At 40.3% G+C, this 25,453-nt stretch overlaps 2 protein-coding genes and 1 long non-coding RNA gene across 6 annotated transcripts in view; 2 read left to right on the forward strand and 1 right to left on the reverse strand.

Annotated features, from left to right (window-relative positions):
• LOC116917347 overlaps positions 1 to 644 on the reverse strand; it is a 29,310-nt gene extending 28,666 nt beyond the window's left edge. Inside the window, 1 exon segment of the mRNA XM_045169626.1 lies at positions 37 to 644. Coding sequence (XP_045025561.1) covers positions 37 to 124 — 88 coding nt within the window. The 5' untranslated portion in view covers positions 125 to 644.
• A 9,873-nt stretch (positions 645 to 10,517) lies between these two features.
• Positions 10,518 to 11,977, forward strand: LOC123470066. The gene is made up of 3 exons (XR_006643486.1): positions 10,518 to 10,841; positions 11,096 to 11,283; positions 11,344 to 11,977. It is a non-coding gene; the product is annotated as an uncharacterized LOC123470066 (long non-coding RNA).
• Positions 11,978 to 13,798: 1,821 nt separating this feature from the next.
• Positions 13,799 to 22,857, forward strand: LOC116917363. Of its 4 annotated transcripts, none has more exons than XM_045169628.1 (9): positions 13,799 to 14,022; positions 14,914 to 15,079; positions 17,206 to 17,689; positions 19,050 to 19,163; positions 20,149 to 20,263; positions 20,319 to 20,425; positions 20,520 to 20,672; positions 21,108 to 21,242; positions 21,307 to 22,176. In XM_045169628.1, the coding sequence occupies exons 1-9, from the start codon at positions 14,016 to 14,018 to the stop codon at positions 21,367 to 21,369; spliced, it is 1,344 nt and encodes a 447-aa protein (XP_045025563.1). In that variant the 5' UTR covers positions 13,799 to 14,015; the 3' UTR covers positions 21,370 to 22,176. The 4 variants fall into 4 exon arrangements, with proteins under 4 accessions (XP_045025563.1, XP_045025564.1, XP_032778690.2 ...); XM_032922799.2 differs by lacking the exon at positions 21,307 to 22,176 and adding an exon at positions 22,220 to 22,857 and having other exon boundaries at positions 13,800 to 14,022; XM_045169629.1 differs by lacking the exons at positions 14,914 to 15,079; positions 21,307 to 22,176 and adding an exon at positions 22,220 to 22,857.
• The last annotated feature ends 2,596 nt before the right edge of the window (positions 22,858 to 25,453 follow it).

Here is a 25,453-nt window from a genome sequence, read left to right on the forward strand (position 1 = left end):
AAAACCCAGTTCGTGAATAAACGAAAATAATCCTACCTTGATTAGCGGTGATGAATGCGGCGTTGAGCAAGAAGAGGAGAGCCACAAGAGCAACGCTCCACCCACCGATGGATGGTTGCTGCATCTTGGGGGACTCGGTCGAAAGCGGGAATTTGAACTTGCGCGCGTTTAGCGCCTCCGTCAAAGAAATTTTAAACCAACCAAACGAAAATCAACTGCCTGTCGGGGTGGGGAGCGAAAAGAACGTGTAATCCTGGTCAGTTGAAGACACCCGGTGAAATTGAACGGAGATTAGCAGTTAAAAAAAACAAACAAAATAATAATAATTTCCACCAATCAAGGAGAAAGATGCGCTGCACCGATGACACACAAGTAAACGCCGGTGAAGAGTTACCACCATCCACTTCGGCAATCTTTTTTTTTTGTTGTTGAAAGAGTGAGTTTCGCACACCGCAATAAATCAATAATCTTTCTTTTTCCAGAGTAAAAAAGAAGGACAATTTTCAGGATAAATGCGAAGAATTAAACTTTTTTTTTTGTTTTTTTCTTTCTGCGTTGACGAAGAAAAATTGTTGGTTTCGTTGAAGTGGCGGCCGTAGCCTAGCCGATCTGTCGTGATGGACTGTTCACCTGGAACTGAGGCGGGGTGCCAGTCGGTTGCTTGGCTATAGTCTGAACGCAGCAGCCAGTGCAACGAGAAGAAAACGAAGGGAATGAAGGAAAAAGAGAAAAAAAAAGGAAAAGAGGAAGAAAGAAAAAAAAAAAAAGCACCGCTTCTAAAAACAGGTGGATTGCCAGAGGCATCAGGAGGAGGAAGTTTTTTTAGCCGAAGAAGGTGGCGGTGTCGTGCATGTGTGTGGCTCAGTGGAGCAACTTTTGGGGTGGGTGGGTGGGGGGTTAGCTGCCAGAAACAACAGAGAAAGGAGAGAAGAGAAAAGAGAGAGGCCAAAGAGGCGGGACGAACATTCTCGACTGAAGGCAACGATAGAAAAATAAGATCCGATTCTTTCGCTTAACACAGCTTGTATATATCGATCTATTAGATTTTTCGCCGATTTTTTGAATTTCTCAACTCATTTTTTTGCAAATGACGCAAGTCGGCCTTTCCTTGATAAACGCCCTCAATGTAATCAGCCAAATTCTATATGCACAACAATCGAATTGTCTTTCGCTTAGAAACATTTATCGTTGTGAATAACTTGGACTTTATGCACTAGGCCAACACCAAACTCTCCTGCACACAGTGCCTGTTGAATTACTCATCCGTCGGCCTGTGTTTTTTTTTTTCTGTCATGAATTAGTTATTCAAAAAGGAAGGCAAACATATTAGAGAAAAAGAGAGAAAGAAGCCGACACATGAAGCATAATGTGGCGTGCGTGAGTGCATCTGCCGACGAGTTCTCCTTCACGAGAATAGGGTTAAAACAACTTTTCCTCAACAGCCTTGATCTCTGTGCACGTTTGTTGTTTTTTCTTTCTTTTTCGTACATTTCGTACGTGAAGTTTATGGCGTCGGCGGCACCAACTGCTTCTTATTTCTATTTATTTATTTTTTTTTTACTATTGTGGCTTGTCTTCCATATGTTTCACGCAACACAGATTTCGCCTTAAATAACTAAAAATAGATATTTAAAATGAAGCTCATAATTTTCGGAATCAATGGGCTGCAAAAAAAAAAAAAAAAAAGGTCGTCGACTAATAAAAATATAGGCGACTGCTGCGAATCACAAAAGAGAATGAAAAATACATCGTTATTCGAAATTCGTTGAAAACCTAATAGATGGAGAGAAAGGAGAGACCCTAACGAGATTGCGGTTCACGACCATTGCTAATACTGTATGCCTATCCACGTCGGAAATCAACATCACATGTTTTGGGGGTGTTGGGGTGGGGGAAAGCAAAATCGGAGAAAATGGACCGCACCGACCAAGAGCCCATCGGTGTTGAATATTGATCGATCGTCGTGTGCATACCTATCGCAAAAAAAGAAGAAAGAAAATGAGCGCTCGTTATGTTTCTCCGTGTGACTGTTAAACAATCTAACGGAAAGCGTCCGAACATCTATAATGTGGCGGGCGGTATAGAAATGAAGAACCACAGATTTCCCTAATGAAGGCACCTCCCAGGCACATGTGAAGAATGGCACAAGTAAAAAGCGGTGCGCAATCGTAACTTTCCATTCATTAAATCAAGTGTCGAATGTAACACAACAAGGAAATCACATCGTCGTTTTTTGTGGCTATTTTCTTCTGCTCAAGGGGAATAAGAAAAATATATTTCAATGTTTGTTATTGTCCCTTTTTTTCTTCTTCTTGATTTAAAAAAACAAGGTAACATTCCAAGCTGAGCTGGAGGACCAGGGTCTATGTGACAGCTGAATGCCTCGTTTAGGCTCATGGCCGTGGTGTTGAAACGGACTAATCAAAATAGCGCATCATCCCGCCTTCCACTTTTTGGCTGTCATCTTTTATTAAATAAGAAAAAAAATAAATTCCTGTGAAATGAACGAACTCGGACACTGCCAACACATGAAAATTGAGAATAATAATAAAAAAAAGATCTTTCCTTGTTCTTCTTTTAAAGGAAATCTTCCCATTTTTGTGTCTTGTTTTAAACACAGGCGGATGAAAAAAAAAGTCTTTTCGAATTACGCCGCAAAGAAAGAATCAAATATTCTGAAAGCATATAACTCTTTTCAAGTGGAAAACATGGTTTCACTCTTAATATTCCACCCTCTTCTTCCCCCCAGAAGACGTGACACTGTTTGATGTGCGCACCGTCTTCCATAGCGACATTATTCTTCTTCCTGGGTCATCTGGTTCTTCGTGTGAGTCATCACCAATGTAATCGCTTTCCGGATTTTCTCACAAACCGTAAAAACACAACAAACTGCCTGCCCTTTGTTAGGGTAAAGTTACCCACATTTAAACAATAAATTCTGCACTAAACATGAATTTTTCCATATATGGGCTACATGACAATAGTTAAACTTCCTCCATTCCACCTGTGTTTGAGGGGACATTTATTTGCCTACATATTTCCGGATGACCGTCTTTTTATTTCTCCATTCTGTTCAGTGCGCATTTTGGCGTTTCCGTTATTGGCAGAACAAATCAAAATGATCCAGCACGCGCGCGCGGCTATGCGCGGCTATGCGAGCGCATTGAACTTGCGCGGATTCTTCTCTAAAAAAGGAACAAAGTACGAAAAGAGGCTAAGCATTGCCATAGAGAATGAGGAAGGAAGCGAAGAAGGAAAAAAAAAAAAAAGTAGGACGTGCTGTTTTGTGCGGATGTGCGATAACACTTTGCTGACCGTTTGAGAAAACTTTGCACGTCCTGGATAAGATGAAGTGGTTTCTGTTGTTTTCCTTTTAGATTCCACCTTGTTGTACTTGCGACTACGTGTGCGACATTCTCGACAGTACGTATCGATGTTTGTAGAAAGATCTGGTCGATGGATCATTCATAACTTGACAACACATCTACTTGCGTATACACGCGGATCAAGTTTTTTTCTATCTCGGTGGCACGTCGTTTCTCTTCCTCCAACGTTCTTTTCTTTTTTTTTTGCTTTGCGTGGACAACAGGAATTCCATTCACGATTAACAATCGACTTCATCATCGTCAGAGAGAGAGAGAGAGAGCGCCATTTTATTTTTTTGGCGGATGTTCAGCGGAATTGAAATCTTTACGACATTGTGCTCCGGGCAAAGTAACCTGTATATAGGCAATTGTTTTTTGTTGTTGTTGTTGTTGTTGTTTTCTGTGTTTAGTAATTTGCCAGTCACTCAGGGCTCCCTACGCCGTGAAATAAAAATGTTAAGTTCTTATGTACCCACGATGTTGTGTGTGTAAATCGGTTGATACGAGACACACACACACACACAAAAAAAAAAGGGTTATAGGATAAAGGAGGTTCGCCTCGTTTCCTGGCACTAGTGGCTCGTTAAAAGCATTTCCGCTTGATGAAGAATCAACGCCCAAGGTACTAACCTAATTAGGTCGTTAGGTTAGTATACTGTACAGTACTTCAATTTTAGGCTGAAAAACGTTGTTTTACGATAGGGCCGACGTGTTGGGTGGCTGGCGATGGCGATATCGAATGAGATTCAGTAAAACCAAAAAACAGCGAGATGAAATAGAAAGGGGGATGAAACCGTGTCACCATTTTTTTTTTTTTTGGCAAACGAGACAAGAAAGCAAAAAAAATAAAATTCAATAAAATCCCGAAATGCAAGAAAAAAATACGGATGGTGAGACTGTATAGGAAAGAAAACTTTCATGCCCGATGGCGTGATGGCATAAAAAGAGAGAAGGCAAGTGTATATCCACTAAAGCTGGATGTGTGTCTTCTTCTTTTTTTTTTTCGTTGTGAATCATCCCGAAGGGGGGTGGGCGGAAATTTAGTTTTTTTTTCCTCTATGTGTTAGTCGAGAGAGTTGAATAAATGAATCATTGATGCGACGCTGAGGGGGGAAACAGCAACAGGAAAAATATTATTTTTTTTCAAAGATTCTTTCGTCTTATCGGCGACGGAGGACGAAGAGGCATAGGTCAGTGATAACAGGTTCTTCTCGATGGAGGCTGGCAAAGAGAGACTTGTGGCGCAGGAGGAGGAACAGCACGTACATAAATATTCCAAGGGTCCATATATAAAAAGAATATATATATACACGTATATATATTTCTTTTGTGAAGAGAGAGAGAAAGAGATATAGCCAAAGGAGAAAGAGAAAAGACTCCAGTGGAGAAAGAGAGATGTGTGCCTACGCGTGTGTTTGAGGGAGAAAGAAAAAAGACGAAAAATTCCATAGAAGGGATTGAAAAAGCTGTTTGGTTTTTTGTTTTTTTCCCGATACGTTGTTATTGTTTTTCTATGTCTTTAATTTTCTCTCGGTCAGTGTCTTGAACATCTCGATTCCAAAATTCTTTTCTCTTAAATGACCAAAATGTTCTGTAGGAAAAAGGGGAAAAAAAAGAACGTAGTTGATGGTGAAATCCCGAAAGAAAGAAAAAAAAATGGGATGAAGGAAAAACAAAATAAACGATACATTCACAAGGGAAGCGATTGCACTTGAGAATATATCGGTCACGAGTGAAAACAGATTTAAAAAATTAATGTTCATTGAACTATCTTAGAAACTCTTGGAAACTAAAAAGAGAGCTCAAAATAAATACATCGTTTCTGTATATAAGAGTTTTTTAAGGCGATATACGGACAAACGAGCATTCGGAATTTACGTATACACAAGCAAACGTGTATGTTGTCTGTTGGAGAGTGGAATGACCAACAGACTTACTGACACTCTTTTTCTTTTTTCCCAGTCGTCTGCCTCCGGTCCATTACACGAAGTAGCAGACACTCAAGTCTGAAAAGGAAAATTCACGCAAGATCTTTGTGTGTCTCCAGTCGTGTGTCACGTCTCCAGACTTCTTTTTTCCTTTTTTCAATTCAAGTTTTATATTGATCTTTTTTTGTTGTTGTTGTTGCTACTAGACAAAATAGAAATCCTTTTTTTCATTTTTTATCCTTGATTTTTCTTACTTCAACTCTGACAACAATACATTGCCATTTATCATCATCAACATTTCGAGTCTTAAAATCTCACTAGTTTCGGCAGGTGAGGTTAGACCGGTCCGTCCTCATCATCACACGGCATATTCAGATATATCGTTGTCACAATGGTTACGTATCTTTATGCATTGTTCGCTGTACGCAAAATACACGCCGTCTGTCTAGCAGCAGGTAAATCAAACGGAATAATAGCAAAAAAAAAAAAAGGTCGAATCAAGATGAAGAATAATAAAACACATATTGTTAACAGCTTGTGATGTGGTAGATTCATCGTCCAGATCACAAACAATTGCGATGTGCAGGCACCCGCAGTAACGTAACGGCAGGAGGTGCATAACAAAAACAAAAAGCCGTCGTGTAATTACATTTCTCACCACACACACACCAAAAAAAAAGACGAAGTTACGAATGGAAAGAACAAGTGAAGAAAGAGAGAAAAAGTGTCGCTAACCACCGGTTGCCTATCTTCATCGCTGCATTTATAATGTACTGTAAAAGCGATGAGAATGTTGAAACCTACTGCGGGCTCTTCACACACCTCCCAATAATGACGTAGAGAGAAAGTGCCGTTGAATTATAACAGGACGACATGATAGGCATGAAAAACGCACAAGTGTATAGATATAACGCGGCCATTAATGTTCACCGATAAATACAGGTGTGATAAAAACCCCTCTCCTTTCTCTGCACGGTGAGTAGCGGCAGCAGTAGTGCCCCGTAGATTGACAATGGCACTTGTCGTCATGGTAACCTATATGCGTTGTCATCGGGTGCGCATAGTGTTATTTTACCTTGGGCATAGAGTCGGAGAAAGAGAAAATAGATCTTTATAAGGCGATAGAAGAGAGAGGAAAGAATGAGAGAGAAAACGAATTTGGTTTTTCTTTTCGTATCATTTCACGTAATAGAAGAAGAAGAAGAACTAGGAGGGGAGTTACAGTAGGTCAAACGTTCCCCACTGACCCATTTATAGTAAGCACGCTTGCACTCGACCGTCGGCCGTGTTGCAGCAGCCATTCTTGTTTTGTTTTTTTTTGGGGGGGGGGGTTTATTTATTTTTTCAAAGTTGGAGAGAAATATGTTCTTTGCCAAGAAAACGAGAGAAAAGACAACTCCTCATTCGGAAGAAAAAGGATTCCTCTTCAATCAGTTCTACATCACGGTGGTTTAAAAAAAATAGAAATAAATTAAGGCACACGAAGAACTGAAAAATCCGGTGGAAAGAAACCGGACTCCATAACTCATCCGACTTCCTCCTACACACCCTATCATCATCCAACTAATAACGAGAAACAATCCTTCTCTCTTTTGTGCTTCTTCTTTCCCCCATTTTTTGTTTTGTTTGTTTAAAGCATCAAAATAAATAAGATCTGGAAGAGAAAAACAAACAAAAAACACGAAATGTTCTCAAACATTTCAGGCGATGACTCAAAGACTATTTTTCTTTCAGTGGCGGCTGCCAACACACGGGCCGCTACACTTTGAACCTATGCTCTTTAACACAATCCCCCGATTCATCAAGCCAAGTATATCCATCAAGACAAAAGGGGCTTTTTAAACGATCTAAACTATAAACATTTAGGAATATACAGCCACCAGAAAGATGTGTGCATCCCTCTTCTTCTTTTTTTTAAGACTAGAGAGGGAGGAAACATCACGGTCGATTACGAAGTAGGACTCTGTGTGGAAATTTAAGAAACTCTCTTTTTGTGTGTGATTCTTTTAATACTTTGATGACGACGAGTCAAACGATGCAATAAACCATGCAAGAGCTTTTAAAAATTGTTAAAAGACATTAGTTTTTGGCTTAAGGGAAGCAGCAACAGCTAACGAGAATCAGTTGGTGCCGCTGGTTACCTGAAATGTCTGTTCAAAAAAGAGGGTTTTATTAGAAAAGAGGGGAGAGCTGCCGGATTGAAATGACACGCAACCTGATGTGTGCTAGTTGGTTTGGGTTGAAAGAGGGACACATTCCTCGGCTATCGGTCGGGAGGCAGCAAGATATTAAAAGAAAAACGCAAGTCAAACACACAAAAAGGGCCAATGTTTTTCAGTTGAAAAGACGACTGTTTGGTTGAAATGTGTAACCTCCCTCATAGCCCTGGCTGTCCATTTACCTTTTTGATAAAAAGCCCTCGTCAACTGTCGAGTCAAGATAGAAGCTGGACCGTTTGATTTATGAAAGGTCTTTTTTTCCCGAAGCAATCAACCTTTGGCGTTTGAGGTCAGTTGGAAACTATGAAGTAATCACAGTCCATCCGACCGTCTTTGTTTTGTTTTTCTTTAAAAAAAAACAAAAAACATTTTGCTGCAATAAGGAGAGGAGCTAAAAATGTAGACACCGTACATCCACCTGTAGTTGGAAGGTCAACAGGTGGAATGAACCCCACCAAGATGAGTCAAGTCGTGCAAACGCGATACGGAAATCGTGATCGGGGTGACTGCCAAAATAAAAATACGGCCGGCTCTGACAATAGCCTACAAACGAAATTGCATAATACTCTACACTTGTATAGATACGATGTGCGTAAATACTAGATAGTTTGGCCCGCTTTACAACATTTATACATCTACCACGTCCAGTCGTGTACCTAACATTTAAAAAAAATTGTAACAGTTGATAGTCTGTACGGCCTATAAAACGCGGCAGTCCCTCGTGATTATTAGTTATTCCTTCTATATTTACGTACTATAGTAACTACATACCTTGTTGAGTGCATGCAGGTAAAAAAAAAAAAAAATTCTTAAAGGAGAGAGATTTTTAGAAGGCGCGGGCCCTTGCAGGCATTTTGGCTGGTCAACACCAACAAACATTTTTTGTTTTGGGAATGAAAAGGAGAAGACGGACACGGGGAGAAAGCGGTCGTCTTGTAAGCTCTTGGCTATTTCTCCCGTCACTCCCGCCGCCGTTATGTGTTAAGTCATAAAGCATATACAACAAAAAAGGAACGCCAAAGGGGGGTTTCATAGGGATTTTTTTTTTCGGACCGTCTTTCGACTGCCCCCCTTCTCCGTAGGAGGGCCTTTTGTAAAAGAAAAAAAAACCTCAAAGCGATGGACACACGCTCTTTCTCTTTTCCCGTTTCTCTTCCGTCTCATTCATTTGCCTTTTTTTTTTCTTTCTTAAAAGCTCATAAGCGCACCGGAGTTTGCATATTTGTGGGGACCGCTTGCGGTGCGCAGTTAAACAAGAGAACGAAGTACGACACTGTGGATGTACAAGAAAAGAAAATTTTGGCCAGTCATTTCTCCTTTTTTTTTTTGCGACTCGATCATCGCACAAAATGTTTAAACTAAAAAAAAAAAATTGTTTTTGGTTATCAATTGAAAATGCGGAGAAACAAGAAGGAGATGCGCTATACGTTGGTAGAATTCATAATCAGCGAAAGGTGAGCGCGAGTACGTGCGGATGGGAATCTCTTTCATCCAGGAGAGATTTCCGATTTTTCTTTTTTTCGAGACAAGAGAATTTGTTTTTGTTTTTTGAACTCGGTTAGAGGCAAGTAAACGAAGACGGAACACACACAAGCGGCGAAAGAGAAAAGCTGTTGGGTCAGTTTTCTCATTTCGGGATGCTGCCTTGAGCCCTTTTTCATTTTTCTGGGACGTTTTATTATTTTTTTTTTGCAATGCCAGCATCCAACATAATTTTTTTTTAAAGCACTAATCCGTTTTTATGTTTGTGTCTGCTTATTTAATTTTTTTTTTTTTCAAATAAAAAAAATGTACATTTCTTTTGGTGGAAGGATAGGAGACATTAGTTATTCGGGGTGGGTTGGACGCAGACAACCGGCGCTTATTGTTGCCATTTGTATTCGATATTCCAGTCATCCATTACGGCGGCGGTCTGCATAACGTAAAGGGCCTGATCTTTTCGATTGTAGGGACAGAGGGAAATGGAGAAAAATCAGATTGAAACCCGAAATCAATCAGAGTATAAGAGACATGGAAAAACAATCACGTCCGTTCTTTTTGACGCAGAAAAAAGAAAAAAAGGACTAGCATGTTTTTCTAAAATTGTACAGCCACCCAGCAATACAGTACATTGCGCAATGATTTCTCGATAACAGGGTTGGATTTTCCCGATGTTTTGATGTAGAATATTTCGTTTCACGGTGAAAATAAATAGGTCAATTGTCGTGTAACACTCCCGACGGTAGTGTATTCCCTTCTTCTTCTCCCCCCCCCCTCTTTTTTTTTTAAATGTTCAAATGGATTACACGTCTAGCCCTGTTACCAAATTTTTTTAAAGAAAGAAGTTGGGCTTTTCTTTGCGGTTCTTTTTTTTTTTTGAGTTTTCTTTCTTGCTTTACACCGGGCACACTTAGCGGCCGATATTTCCTGAGCCTCGAGCTGAAAAAGAAAAAGGACAATCCAAAGGAAAGAAGGAAAAAAAAACAAAACAAATGAAGTAACAACTACCTGCCTATATTGCAATGGCAACTAGTACCCCGCCACCCAAAAGAAAATTTAAGGTGCGGGCCGGCAGCTATGTGAACGCTGTCTCTTTCTCTCTCTCTCTCTCTTGCTCGCACACGAAACCAAACGTCGGAGAAGTTTACACACACACATACAAAAAACACTCTCCGCACCTCCTCACCCACCCTTCTCGTGTCCTACATACCTTGTCGAAAAAGAAAAGAAAAAAGGAGAAAAGAATTTCTTCTTCTTTTTTTTTTCAGGTTTTTATCTTTTCAGTTGAGTCTTTTTTTCTTTTCTGACTATTAATTTTTCCCTCTTTTTTTTTTGCTTCAGGCCGCCTCTAGGAATGGGCATTCTCGATTTATGATTTTAAAAAGAAAAAAAAACATTTTATTGGGTTACGATTTTGTTTAATAAATAATATCGATGTTTAGGACGATAAAGGGCGACGTTGAAATCGGTTCCGCCTGTTATTATCGTCTCTTTTTTTTAACATCATAGTCCATTGAGGACCAAGAATAGATCGGATCATGGTGTGGGACACAGTGAAAAGGGATATAGCATGGCTCACTAGCATTGGACAATCTGAAAACGTTGCGTAAAAACATAAACATACCTGGATAATTGTGTGAACGCCTCCTGAAAGTATAATCCCCGCAAACACAAGACGACAATTCGTTAAAAAAAAAAAAAAACAGAACAAACAAAAAAGTGAAGGGGACGGAGGGTAGTTGGTCGAACACACCTGTCACACAGTGAAAGAAAACAACTGTCGTTTGGTCTAGTGACGTAACTTGAGAGAAAACTATACTCGACCCGGGGGGGAAGGGGGAACAAAAATTGTAAGTAAAAAAAAAAGAAAAGAGAATTTTTATTTTTTTTTTTTGTGTACCTATTCTCTTTGGCAATCGATTACAACTAGCCTAGAGGGACGGTTTGAAACAAATAGGCGATTGCATTATTTTTCTTCAATTCCAACAGCTATGAAAACGGACAAAACGTAGCAAATAACGTAACACGACCAGTGGGAGAGAGAGCTGGCCTTGCACGCGACTCTTTCTAATAACAAAGTACATGTTCTTACCTGTTGTAACAGATTGGTAATATCGCACGATGGCGGGAAAGTCAAACCACTCGCATCTTCTTTCAATGAAATCACGTCTCCAAAAATAGCTGCTGCGCTCATTATGTACGAAATACGTGACATCAATACAAGGATAAACCAAGCAGCTGTATTTCTGAAGAAAAAACAAAATTATAATCAACCTGCAATATTACACTCAGGTACAAATAACATAAAAACGGAACAATAGGGATATAACCAGTCTGTTCTTTCAATGTAAGGTAATAGACGGATCGCCTTTCACTTGTGTCCGTAGGCCAAATTATGCAAGGGGATGAGACGGTTGTTACTTTCTTGCTCATTAAAACATTTGAAAGTGAGAAAAAGAAACAAGAACGTGACCGAATTCTGATACTGCCGTATACACTGATTGATCGAGAGAGGTCCAGTTGGTGCGTAAACCTGTCGAAAGGACGTGCCCATAACGGGATGCCAGTAAAACCAATGAACTGGACGAAAAGAGAAAATGATTGAAATTTGTGGATACGAGAAGAGTGTCACCGAAGGGACGTAATCGTGAACCGAATGGAAAGCGAAATGTTTGATCTCTCTCTCCACTTTTCCTGTTCAAGTTCAATAGACCCCGACTTGCACTAAACTTGTTCTCTCCCCTTCTCCCCATGTTCTCCCATTCTTCGCCAACAAATGAACGTTTGCGGAATTTGAACGATGTTTTTCTTTCATTTTTGTTTTACGAAAGCGTAAAATGTTGTCGTTCATTTTTGTAGAAACAAGTAAGTCATTAAAGAATAAATTCTCAAATTAAGATGCTCGCTTAAGTTCTGCGTTTATTTCCTTTCCCCCCACCGCCTTCTGTCTGTGTGTTTTTGCGTTTGTGTTTTTTGATTGTCGGTCGTAAAACGAAACTATACGTTTGTAATAAGAACCAGAGAAACGAAATAACAAACGATAGAAACACCACACTCAGGTATTCCTTGTTAAATGTAGGCTAAAGACCAACATATATTTGGCACACCTCCAACTGATTCTTATAGAAACCATTATGCCTACTGCGTTGATGATGATCAAGAAAGAAAAAGAGGAACATGAAAAACTATTAGATCGACATGACTTCTATTGGTGCCAGGGCTCTTAAAAAAAATCCGTGCCGGACAACCAAAAAATAAAAAAAAACATGGTAGGAATCATAATAATATGAAAAAGAGAACTTTCTTTGTGTTGATGTTGGCTTTCCCCAACGAGCCAAAGTTGGACATGAGAGCTGACCATCGTCCAGCAACTGGCTATTCACGAGACAAGCTGCACAATAGTCCCGAAATGATTAAGAATGACAACAGGAACAAAAAGGAAGGGAGAGAATAGAAGAAGAAAAAAATAACAAGGCGATTCATTTGAGATGTAATCGGCAAAGGTAAGTGGCCCGTTAAGGATTGAAATGAAAGGGCCCAGGATGTCCAAGTTCAGTCATCTCCGTGAACGGAACGAGAAGCTCCGCCGACCGTTGCAAAACGGCAGAAGCTCTCTCTCTCTCTGTCTGACCATGTATATATAGCATAGAGTCATTTCAGCATTTTTCTTATGATAATGCTATAATCATCAAAGTAAGAACAGCCTCAGTGCCGTGAGAAGCTTTCCGCATTGAACACGAATGAAAAATTTCAAAAAAATGAGGTTGATGTGGCCCCGAAAATGGGATTCAAAAGGTTTAAAAAAAGAAAAATGTACTTGCATAACATAAGAAAGGGATACATGAACATGTTAGCCCCCCCAACAGGCGTACGTAGCGCTCCATTGCTACAAAGAGGAGAGAACAAGTGAAGAGAAAGTTGAACGGTTCTCAGCAACACCGACGCTCGACGTCGTTTTTCTTTTTCGGGTTTGTTGTTGCTGAAATTTGTAATTTGGTCTTGTGTTGCCTTATTTTCGGTTGTTCATTGCTTCTCCACTTTGCCAGTCGACTTGACACAGAGAAGAAGAAGAAAAAAAAAAAAAAGCAGCCGAACCACAAGGACATTTTCAAACGAAAGAAGTAACATCATTATATGTACGTGAAACTAGTACAAAGAGTCACAGAGTAAAAGGAAATAGCATGCTCGATTGTGCCACCATGTAATAATAATCTCGCTATATTCTTTTATCTTATAAGTTATAGCGATTAAGTCAAAAGAGCTGAAGGGAATTTGATTTCGAATATATTTTTTGTTTTCTTGTTTAACCTGAAACCAATTCGGGTAAAACCACAATAGTTTTCTTCTGATTAACATTGTGAAATCGTGGCCAACAAGAATTTATGTACATTATCATTAAATTTTTTTTGGCTTCCTCGCCAACAACAAAAACATGATGTTCTTTAAACAATTTTCTACAAAGAAAAAAGAAAGAGCCGAAGAGGCGACTTTCATTTTGCATAGATACTGTGATGTGTGGTATATGGCAGAAGAGCCAGTCATTATACGCATCGCAACGGGATGAGAGATAACATAAAACTGATGGCAATAAGGGAACTTTCAGACTGACTTTATCCTTTATCACAGCCGTCCAGCAGCAGGAAATCCCGTGTCAGCCATGCCGTCTATCTTTGAACTCGTCAAAACGAAAATATTAGTTAAATCGGTCAGATGATGTAATAGAAATACTAGCACACACTAGTATTTAAAAATGCGAAAGAAGAAAAAAACCAAAAATGAGGCTAAAACTCATCTTTCATCGCGTTTCAAAAGCGGACCCAGTGATCCCTGGCCCAGCGACGACAAGAGGTCGCTGATTTCGGCCGTTCATGTTCGGATGAACAAGATTGATGGAGTCGTTTAAACGGTGAACAACTGCAGACACAAAACTAGCTCCCATATAGTGTGTGTTCCTTCCGATCCTTGTGGCTGTTGCGAAGAGAGGACAAGAGAATATCGCAAAACAAGAATTCGACAAAGAGAAAATGACCGGTAAAAGACATCCCTCCTCGTATTTAATGTTATATTATTGCTTTATAGCTTTAAGTATATATTATTACCTTAGCATTATAGAGCCAAGATATATAATTCCCTATTTTTAACGGTGAACGATGGCATTTGGCGTGCATTAGTGACGTGGAATAGCCGTTAATTGCCCCCCTTCCGTGTCTCTTCTGGTGAGAAGGCGCCTGCGAATTTTTGCAGTCGGGGCAACAAGAATTTTTTTTTTGTGAGCGCTGAAACGGCGCGATGCTAATCGCGTCGTATTCAAATGTAGACACTGTGGCCTCTTTAGATTTCCCCTTTTTTTTTTCTTCTTCTTCTTCTTCTTCTTCTTTTGCCAGTTATTTACGATCAGAAGAGCCAACAGAAAGAGAAAAAAAAATATTTGAAATGAAGCCATTGGATGATGTTCTCTCCATTGCATTTTGTTTGTCTTCTATGTTGGCGGCCACGTTTTTGAATCATAAAACGATAAGACGTCCTCTACAGAAACGAAAAGCGCAATGATAGGTCTAGTTAAGAGTTGATGTCCGTCACGCTATCGCCAAAATTATTGATGACGTTTTGCGTAAACCGTTCCGTTCGGCGGGCAGTTCCGCTCATTTGGCAACACTCTGTTTCCCCTACATACATTTTCATCGTTTTGTTTACCTTTAGGAGAGGCGAAAGCGCCAGTGTAAACTTGGTCAAGTGTTCTAGCCGATTGGGCAACGCTTCGCGTGATTGTTTCGCTGTTTCACGTCGAGCTTTGGCTCATTAAAAAAACATGGGAGAAATTGTAAAGAGAAACACGATAATGCTTAGCGTGTTGCTATTTATTCAAATGGAAAGAATTATATATTCAAATATCTTTGTTCATCGACGATTGATGTTTGACAGGTATCGATGTGAAGATGATTCGCCTAGTGGTGTTCGCTTCGCTCTTTGGTGTCGCAGTTTTGTGCATCGTTGCCGTCTGCGCTTTTCTTCTTCACAGACATTTGACTAGCAAGATAAGAAAATGGAAGTTACCTTCGCTGCCCGCTACCACTCGCATCAAAATCAGGTATTAGTAAATTGCCCAACACGTTCACGGATAAACCGCAGAATGACACAGTAAAAAAAAAGGGGGAAGAGACAGAGCGTGAACAACAAACGAAAGAAAATTCTCATGTCGATTTCGAATTCGTCAGCCGCGTAAAAAAAAAATTTCCCGCAAAATGGACGTATCGAATTTACGCACCGGCTATTTCCCAACCAGGTAAACGGGCCAGAAAAAAAGAAAAAACTTTCTACAATAACGCGCGCAACCAAACGACAGGCATTAAAAAAAACGAAAGACTATAACAACAACAGAACCACGCCTGTACCAGCGTCGGAGTGGCAAAAAGACACACACGTCGAGCGTGTCTGTGGTGTAGAACGGAACAATACGTTAAATCAGGAAAACAACACACACACACACACAAAAGCAGTTCACCTGGCAGCTACAAACGAAAATAAAAAATTTAAAGCGGGCAGTAGTGGCAGCAGACATTATTACAAGAATGGGCCGTCAATAAGCCCTGGGCAGTCGTCAACATTTATCCGGGTTACACACACACACACAGAGGAAAGACTAGGTCTCTCTTTTGTGCGAGTTAGTGAAGGATGGTCTTGCCATTTTTTTGCTTGTGATTATTTAGAAACTCGCGTCGACGATTCCACTCAATATCTTGAACAAGTCACATGTACACGCACGTGTAATAGAGAGTTGAGAGATTCATAGTGGAACGATAGGCAATTATCTTCAAGGACTGTAATCATCTTTTTTAAGTTGAACGAGCACGTTGTCGTAGACTTTGAGGGAACGCCAAAAAGTTCTGACGTTGCGGAATTTAAAAAGCTAAAAGTGAATGGCATTTTGCAGCAAATCCACATGGTGTACGTAACGTCATCGTCAAGGACTTTGCCAACGCACATTCGAACACACAAAATAAAACTCTCCAAATTTGCAATCGCAATTCTTTCTTTTTCAATTCCTGCGATGTGTGCAATTAGCGAGACCCCAATCAGTAGAATCCCCCTTTTTTTTCTCTGTCATAATTTCAATAATATTCTCTAATTACGCGGGCCACATCGTGCCTTACCATCCCAACCACACGCAATCACCTTATTAAATCTTGTTTCCCTCCTTTCCTTTTAAAACTGAAAAGACATGGCCGCTGGAACAAAATGCACGTACATAAAAGACCCCCCCATCAAAAAGAAGAATATAGCCCTTCATCACGGGAAAGAGAGGGTGGCATAGGGTTTGTGCATATCTCAAGTGTCAAGGTACGTTGCATTTGAAATTGTCCGTGCAACCTCATCCCACTTCGGGGCTCCACGCGTCTATTGAATCCATTATCCTCGGCCGTTGCGATTCGCAGACTGGCAGACACACGTATAGAAATCGTGGGCGTTGTTCTGCTGACTGCTATTGACTCACGCAACAAGTTATACACACGCCTGAGAGAAGGGGACGCCAACGGATACGTAGGTGCTACAAGAAATGTGTATACGGTACCGTTACGTCAGCTGAAGAAATAGCCGAGAAGAAGAAGAAAATAAATACGCAGACTTTAGAAAGAGAATATCCGGCCAGCCCCTTGACACGTTTCCAATACTGCGCGTTTTTTTTTTTAAAATAAGAATCAAGTCAATAAAGAACCGTGAAAGGTGGATTCAGCAAACAAGGCACACGGCCAATAAACCTGGAACTAGACGCGCTAAAAAGAAACGTTGACGTGAAGAATGTCCAACTCTTTTCATTCGCTATAAAGGCCCTCTTTCAAATGTTCATTTTTCTATGGGAAATGGGTTTCCAGTGTGGGCTCATCGTGGCGGCGTTTTTCAACTGTTCAAAGTTTCACTGACAACAACCCACGGAAGAATTTCAGAGTATCTCGCGGATTTTTTGGTTTCTTTGTAACGGATGGGGTTATTGAATGAAAGAAAAAGACCCGGTTCATCGTTCATACTGAATCGAGTTGACAACAACAACAAAAAACGATAGTCTATTCCAGGAATCCGCTAAAGAATCCAGTCGTTATGTTGTGTTCCGTCATTGTTGACTTGAGACTATGTTCAACAGACTGATCAAACTTGGTTTTGTTCTTTCCTTCTTTTCTGTTGCATGTGTATGGAAAACGGTTTCATCACAAACAAAAGTGGCAGCCCTCTGGATACAGACGCTCACATTAAACTACTCCATCAGCAGCCGCGTTTAGGTGGATCCGGAATGACAATGGCCGAAATAAGCCCTCTGGTGCGTCACAAACCGTTGTGCAATTTCAAACAAGTCGATGCTGATCCACAGCCGATGGGTAGATGCAATACTTTGACGACTCAGCATCAAGTTGCGTCATCAACGAAGACCCTCATCCGGCCGTTGAGTCAATCAGCGCAGTACCTGGCACGGCCAAGTTCACAGATGTTCCAGCAGACGTCATTGACCAATCTGATCGGAAGCCATTACACTAGCGACAGCAATGAAGGACACGAGCGTAACATTGACGATTGCCAACAGACACCACAAGTGGAACTCACTTTGGTTTACGTCTCCGCTTCCGCCCAGCTCTTGGTGCACGTCCACCGACTTTCGAACGTGACACTCGTCCGTTACGGGAAGGAATCGAGCAACGTTACAGTCAAAGTAAATGATTGTATTATATGGTATGTACGTATATGTGTAACACGCGCATGGCGCAATAGTAATTACGACAGCCACAATTGCTTCCCTCATTTCCAATGTCTCCTATTGCGACTCGCCTGAGCTCCACCACCCGATCCGGCCCAATTTCATGGGAAAAACCCAACGACCGAGAGATTTCCAATCGTTTCTTTTGTTCTTCTGTATATTGTTGGTTTTGTTTTTTTAAGGGTTCAATCATCAAAATGAAGTAGAAGATTCAGCGATTCACCCTACATAGGAATCGAAACTAGGTTGCCTTTTGAAACTGGCCTGCTAGGTCTCTCTATCTGGATTTCTCGAACTGGATGAGCCTCTTGATAACGAGGCGCTGCCGGGCGAGTTTAGCTGGTTAGTGGACCGTCTCGAAAGGCAGAAATGTGAGGGATACAACAGCGTAAATCAGTGCAGTGCAAGGCGGTCTATACAATTAACGAACCCTCCCCGTTCAATATCACCAGGCAATGGCTATACGCATTAGTCGACGATCAAAATAATTGGCTTCGTTTTTAACATGTGAGCAAAGAATTCCATTTTACATTATCGTGCCCGTTTTTATTTTTCCACGAGCCATCTTTGATGAGACGAAGCAAATTCGGAATTCTTTGCATTATTTCAAGATCATTAGCATGCCGGCCGTCAGTTAAACGAAGTTAAATAATACAACCGTTATATAGAAGCACCTGACCTCTGCGGAATTCTTTAGGACACGGGGGGAACCATCGAAAACGTTCGGCCAACAGTTTACGAATTAGGCAAGGCCATCACATTTCTCTTGTTCCTAGTATGCAAATCTGTAATTCCCAGTCATTTATTATTATTTTAAACTCGGCATTCACGGGCTATGTTTTTTTTGTTTTTTTTGCGCACGTGTGTGTCTTTGCTATTTAAAAAATTGTCGGTTACAAAGTCGATGACGTTTGATATTCTCATCGGTTACCGTTTTGACAACCGCAATGACGAGCCCACAATGTTATAGATAATGCATATATATATATATACTGTACATAACTGGCTGTGATAGAGAGTTTGAGGGGGGGAGATTTAGAAGAGATACATAGAAACCTAATCCAGTGATTGGTTATTGCGGTCCCTCTATAAGAGAAAACCAACGTGATTTTTCTGTGATTTTGTTGTTAGACTAGGGCATACACAATGCCGTTACATATACGATGAACTAGTGGGGAATTTTCTCCGATTTAAAAAGAAGAAGAAAAAGAAAGGGCGAAAATAACAAAAGTCTTGTGGTTATTCATCCAATCCGCTTTTTTTATTTTTTTAAATAAATATCGACTGGATCGAATTTCCCGCGGTTTATTAACAGGTAGCGTTGGATGGCCGCATCAGGCGAGTTTTTCGTTCCGTTCTGATTGCTCCCGTCAGCTCATCAATCGGCCAGCCGACGAAATCGCAGCAGCCGCAGCAACGGTGCGCACAGGTCAGTCCTCACTTCGATTCCCGTCGCTAGATGGAAGTTGAAAATCACGGTCGGCAGCCGTGATAAATTCATTACCATAAATAATTTAAGAAGAACGAGAAACAAAAAAAAATTTATAATTATCTTCGGGCTACGAAGAATGCCATTCAATTTTTCTTTATCTTTCGTTTCTTCTCTCTGATGCCTATTGTTATTTGATCAATTTTATTGTCGTGTTTTTTTTTTCTTCTGTGTAACCCCGTGGACATCAATTGTCGATTAACAAGCCCTCCGTGGGTATTCTTTCAGATCAAAAAACAATTCGCTATGCAAAGTGTTGCTCTTTTTTTTGTTTTCTCTCTCGATTGTCGTATATTTTTTCTATTCTGATCCGTTTTTTTTTCCTCGTTCGTTTACCTTCTTTCTTTGTGTCCAATTGCTGTGGGACATACAGCGGCCGTAATAGTCGGATAGGATGACCAACTTTTGTATACATCTTCCGGGTTCATTTTTGTTTCTCACTCTTTCGCGACAGTAAAAATCAGAAACCCTTTTTTTTGGGAAGGGATGTGCCTTTCTTTTTCCTTTGAAACATTTTTTTTTAGAAAACACGTGGAATTTGTAGAATGACCATTTCCCAAAGCGATCCATTCGAGGGTTCATAAAAGAGAAAACACTCTTACGTATAGACTTCTCTTTCGACCGCCATACAATTTGGATCGCCCATTTGTATCAATCGCATTGTTTGCATAAACCGCCAAAAATGGCCATTCTTTTCTATGTTATTATCTTCTATTTTTATTTTTACTTGTTTTTTTTTTTTTTTTTTTGTGGCCCGAGACTTGCTTATTTTCAATGATTTCACTAGTTTCCATATGGGCTTGTTAATTGGCAGACTATGGAAGCCTCGGGGATCAGGTGGGATCCAGAAAAAGGAGTACAGACGCTCAATAAAAAAAGTGTGTATTAGGAAATGAATGTTTAAAAAAAAAAAAACCTGTTTCAGGTATTCAAGTTTGCTGACGTCACGACCGACGACCTGCTGAACGGACATTTGACCATAACTATTTACCTAGTGCGAGGGCGATGGAAAAGCGACAAGAAAATTGGATTCTTTACTCGTAATAAAAACGAAAGAATATTTTTATAATAACTTAAATTCTTTTTCGTTCAAAGTCCGCCTCGGAGAAATGGCGCTGGCTGACGGTATCCCTCAATCTCGTACGGGATTTCTTAGTCACGATAAAACGGACGGCGTCGGGAAAAACAAAAAAGACGCTCAGGTATATAGATTGATGAACCAGTTTGTCTTGATTCCAAACTCGACATTGAGAACCCCCATGTTCTTTCTCTTTCATTTTGTTACGATACTATAAGACAGAACCGTGCCGACGGATCACGGGAGTGCCCGAACTGGGCCAGCTTCTTATTTCTCTCCGACGGGAGCAACAATCTACCGCTGAAACCTCGTCGTTTCGCCTAAAAATCCTGATACACCGAGCCCACGGATTGCCATCAACCAAAACTGTGGTATTTTTTTATTTTTTTAAATTTTATTATTGAATTATAATAAAGTCCGTTCTTCAGAGCGCAGAAGCGCATACAGCAATATAACGGATATGAACGCACGCGCTTTTGCGGCTTGTAGCCAAAAAGTAGCTCAATATAATTTACATGAAAATTCTTGACACTTTTATTTCCTTCCTTCTTTCGCAGAGGCAAAAATGTGCGATGTGCCACTTTTTAAAAAAAACATCCTTGTAGGCTGGAAGCCTAGAGAGGCGCACCTTTTTTTTAAAATAATCCCTAGTCTTCTATCTCGCTTTCTTGTTCATCTTTTTGTAGCATGACATGTTTTACATGACATAATTACTGTTAACAGACGCAAAGCCAATTATGTAATGCAATTATTCTTTGCTTTTTTTTTTCATCTGCTTTGCATGTGATGCGCGTGACTTTTGGCAGTTTGAACCCGAGTATATCGTCATGGTCAACGCCTCCTATCCTGATGGAGGATCTGAAATAAAGGAAACCAAGCCTGCGAGGGGAAAAGCTCCTGAATGGAACCAGACCATAGAATTCGACGTAACTGATCGACCGGTAAAAGAAAAAAAAATTTATAATTTTGAAATTTATTTTTTCGTCGTCATTAAGCGTTTTTAAGGGTTCACAGGGGATGTCAGGATGGCGTAGGCACAATATCTATCTGGAATATATAATACCATGATCAAACAAAAGCGATCAAGATGATAATACCTGGACCGTTTCACTCGCCCAACTTTCCTATCGATCATGTTTGTAATTATTCTTGGCTCGGGGGAGAAATAAGGTGTAGGGGAAAGAAAAAGTGGCCGTCTAAATGCGTTCCAAGACAAAAGTTTGTGATGAATAATAGGATTATGATGGCTTTTCTACGAAAAACAAATTCAGGCCAGATTAAGTATGTCGATAACGAAAATTCGAGGGGGTTGTCTGGGGAAAACAACAAAAACATGCGTAATGCAATAAACATTCTTGGCTTCGTTATTAAATAGCCTTTTGGAACGAGGTTATTGTATTTGATGAATTTGAATTGCGAATTAGCGCGCCTACGTTAAGGTGTGATTCAGCACACCCCAAAAGATTAAAGGCCCACATCGCAATGCAAAAGTTTCTGAGATAACCTCGTTTCCTTTTTGCTTCGTTGTCCCTTTAAAAATAAAAAAATTCGAAATCCAAAGAGACCGATTCATCGTTTTACGCAGGCTAATGCCATCTAGGCGCTTATAGAAGCAAGCTTGTTGTCTCTGTGTCTTGCATAATTTTATTCGAAACGCCCGCAAACGTTGTGCAAGGGCACGGTGAGCAAAGAAATCGGTCGAACAAGTGCGCACGGTCTCAACTGATAAATGATACCTGTCGATTGCATATCAGCCGCTGACCTTTCGGGTCGATATACAGAGTATATCGTGACAGATAAGTTTGATCTCTCAGCTGATTGATGAAGATCGTATAAGAAATTAATGATTAACTTCATCGTTTTCAAGTATTGCTGACAGGTTAAATCTTGGTTTGTTTTCATTTCGGAATCTTGGCAGATCGTGTCGTGCTGGCTTCATTTGGTGCTTATACGGAAGACGAAGAAGGGACACAGTCCCAATGCGACGGTTGGTCACCTGACCCTCGGCGCAAATTCGACGCCTGACGGTGAACGCCATTGGCAGGCTCTTGTCAATACTCACGACGTGGAAATTCCGCAATGGCATCGCCTAACTTCCCGCTAGTTTACGCTATTATTCATTGAACCACGCTGACAATATCCTTAATGTTTTTAGTGAAATAAAATCTGTGTGGTCGTGGAGGGAATGAAAAAACCAAATTATTTTCCCCTTTTCAGCTTTCTCTCATTCGTTATTCGTTTGAAAACCTCAAATAAAAAATTCATTGGACTGTCATTCCAGATTTTATACGGGCACAAACCGATAATCTAAATCTTGTAATCATCAGAATGGTTCAAAGTCAAGGTGTACCAGATGTCGGCCAGGAGAAAGTTGGAAGATAAATTTCGTTTGTGATGTTTTACTCTTGTACTTCTGACAAGTTGCATCCCATTTCAAATTCATCCCGTCAGATTTGTTATTACATTCGTTGCCCTATATATTTAGTCCATTTCGGAGAGGGTGTTGGGAAAATACAAGGTCACATTCAAATTGGAGGTGAGTGGTGAAACAAACAACATGTAAATGACTCGAGTAATTGAAAATCAGGCTCGTTAAAACGAATTTCAACTCGTTAAACAGTTAAATGGCATCGTGACTGAAGCCGTCCCCGTCAAAATGAAAACGACCGCGTTGTTATTGTAACACAAATGAGGGGTTAGGGTTCATTCGTGGGCACATCAGTTCATCGCTCATAAAAGAACCGTTGTATTCCCATTTAAATAAGCTGTAAATTCAAGATGGGCTTTTTTCAAATTATTGAATAAATAACACGTTGAATTGCGTGCAAAGTATCAAACGATTTCCGTTTCGCACACGAATCGTCATTGTTGCGACTCATGTAGGCAAACAGTTGGATTGTAGGCCAACGAGGACATGTAGCATATCGTCAGAGTGCCTAATCGGTTCACGCCCACCGAATTGGCAAAACTCTGGCAAGGTTGCGTAATCGAGGACACTTGTTCGCCGCTTCAGCAAATACGTGCGAAAAATGTACCCCAAAGATGTTGAAAGACTCCTTTGGGGCAAGCGCTGCAAGCCGCCGTCTGTTTACGAGGATAAAAAAAAAATCGTGAAATGGCGAGTTCCTTTCACATGGGAACTGATTGTATCTGTTGAACCCCCTTCGGGACGGTTAGAACAAGGCCAAAACAACGTTGTGTCGGAGAAAAAGGTCGAAAAACTCTTGTCGGAGAATCGGATTTCTTCATATACGAGAGACTGACTACATTAATAATCAACAATAATGCACGCCAAGTATTCAAACAGCTTCATGTGCTCAAGGACGCAAGGAAGTTTTTTTCTTTTCCTTTTAATTAGCTTTGTCGAAATATCGAACACGCCCATTTTCTAGAGAAATTCTGTGGCGACATCCTTTACGACGTCTGCCACGTTATGCATTCGATTTCAGGAAAACTATATGCGTATCTCTATGGAGAGGGAGGACGTCGCATGATATTTGCGATAGTCTGACTAATGTGCACCGAGTGATTGTGTCTACATTATTTAGTTTATAGGTCAGTCACAACGTACAAAATCAGTAGCTGTGTTTTATTCGTTTTCTTCAAGTCTTTTTTTTTTTTGTTGTTGATGGATAGCACGTCTAAATAGATTACATCATACTTATAGACTCTGATCTGATGAAACGCAAAATGAGACTAGAAGAACAAGCGTCCAACTCGAAACTGACTTGTGTTGTTTCATTTGTTTATTTTGACCAGTGAATTCCCAGCCAATGATAAAGAAAGAGCATCGGGTTCAGTACTGGTTTCTCCATTTTTTTTTTCAAAATTCCGTTTGATCGGATCGATATTCAAACAACGATAACGTGATTAACGTCACACATCCCATTTTGGGCGAAGAATTTTTACTCTCGCACGTTTATTTCGTACCTACTTTAACATATTTGCTCCGCATTTATTCATTTCCCGAATGGTATAGACGCAGAAACCTGGGAACAACATGCAAATTCATCTGCCCTCACGCATTATGTGACGAAATAGGTTTTTCCCCTTCATAATTCCATGCTACTAGAATACCATGTTAGGCCAGTGGCTTGTTTGTGTTAAGACTACCAAATTGCATTTGGGCAAAGGGGAATCCCGTTGCCTTTGAGCGAACAAACGCTAACGGGTTTGCCAAAATATTTCCGCATCAATTAGACGTCCGTGATGGATGCGGATCAAGTCACAGCTATTGAAAGAGTCCAACATTTCGACTCTGAATGATTGGGCATAAATAAAAGAAGCCGGCCGAGTAATGCGAGACGGCCTGATAACACAATAACGTATTAAGTGGATGATGGGCGTTGCACGTGCCGCTAACCAGTGTCGAACGCTACGTAACTTTGCGTCAATTTCAAGGCCAATTTACATTTTTTTTTTTCTGTTTTTTAAATTCCATTTTCAACCAAGTCACGCTATATCTCTTGCATCTTGTTGTTTCATTTCCCGGACAGACGAAACGATTCAGCAATCGCATGCTGCGAGAGCTTTTAAAACCCAAGTTTTGTTTTATTTGTTTTCATCCGGCGGAGGAAAGAATGACAAGGTCAATCTTCTTTTTGTTTTTTTCGTGAACCTTTTTGATGTTAAACCAACAGTTTGCATTTATCATAGTACTACCTGTACCTTTCATTGTTTTGGTTTTTTTAATGGCCTTCTTGTTCTTCCTACAAACCGCCGACGCATTTTCAAATTATTGGCAGAAAGGAAAACGACAAAGCCGTTCATTTTTTCTTCAGCATCAAATTCCATTAACTTTTGTTAGATACGTGTAAGTTCTTGTTGTTCCAGATCTGTTCATACATGGACATGTTATGCCCTTGGTCTGCTGAATATTTGGGGGCCTAAGTCAATTGGAAAACATCGTCCTGGACCCAAATAGCGTCTGGCAGTATGATGTGGAGAAAATTTCAAAAAAACGAATGAAAGGAAAATTCCCGGAATCGGTCAGACAGGTTTTCGGGCACGTCATCGTCAAACAATAACGAATAGCGATGGCGTGTAAGAATTTGTCGTCAAACAGTTGTCGGAATGAAGGTGTTGTTTCTCGGGTGAAAGTCTCATATATAGCGGGACCGCAAAATGATTCGACTTGGATTTTCAAAAACTC

Source organism: Daphnia magna, linkage group LG2 (genome assembly GCF_020631705.1).
Source record: "Daphnia magna isolate NIES linkage group LG2, ASM2063170v1.1, whole genome shotgun sequence".
Taxonomy (NCBI): Eukaryota; Metazoa; Arthropoda; class Branchiopoda; order Diplostraca; family Daphniidae; genus Daphnia; species Daphnia magna.

Coding starts and splice junctions, on each gene's coding strand:
- LOC116917363 (XM_032922799.2), top strand. Junction 20,426..20,519: donor AAAACAAAAAAGACGCTCAG/GTATATAGATTG, acceptor CGATACTATAAG/ACAGAACCGTGCCGACGGAT. Junction 20,673..21,107: donor TGCCATCAACCAAAACTGTG/GTATTTTTTTAT, acceptor GACTTTTGGCAG/TTTGAACCCGAGTATATCGT.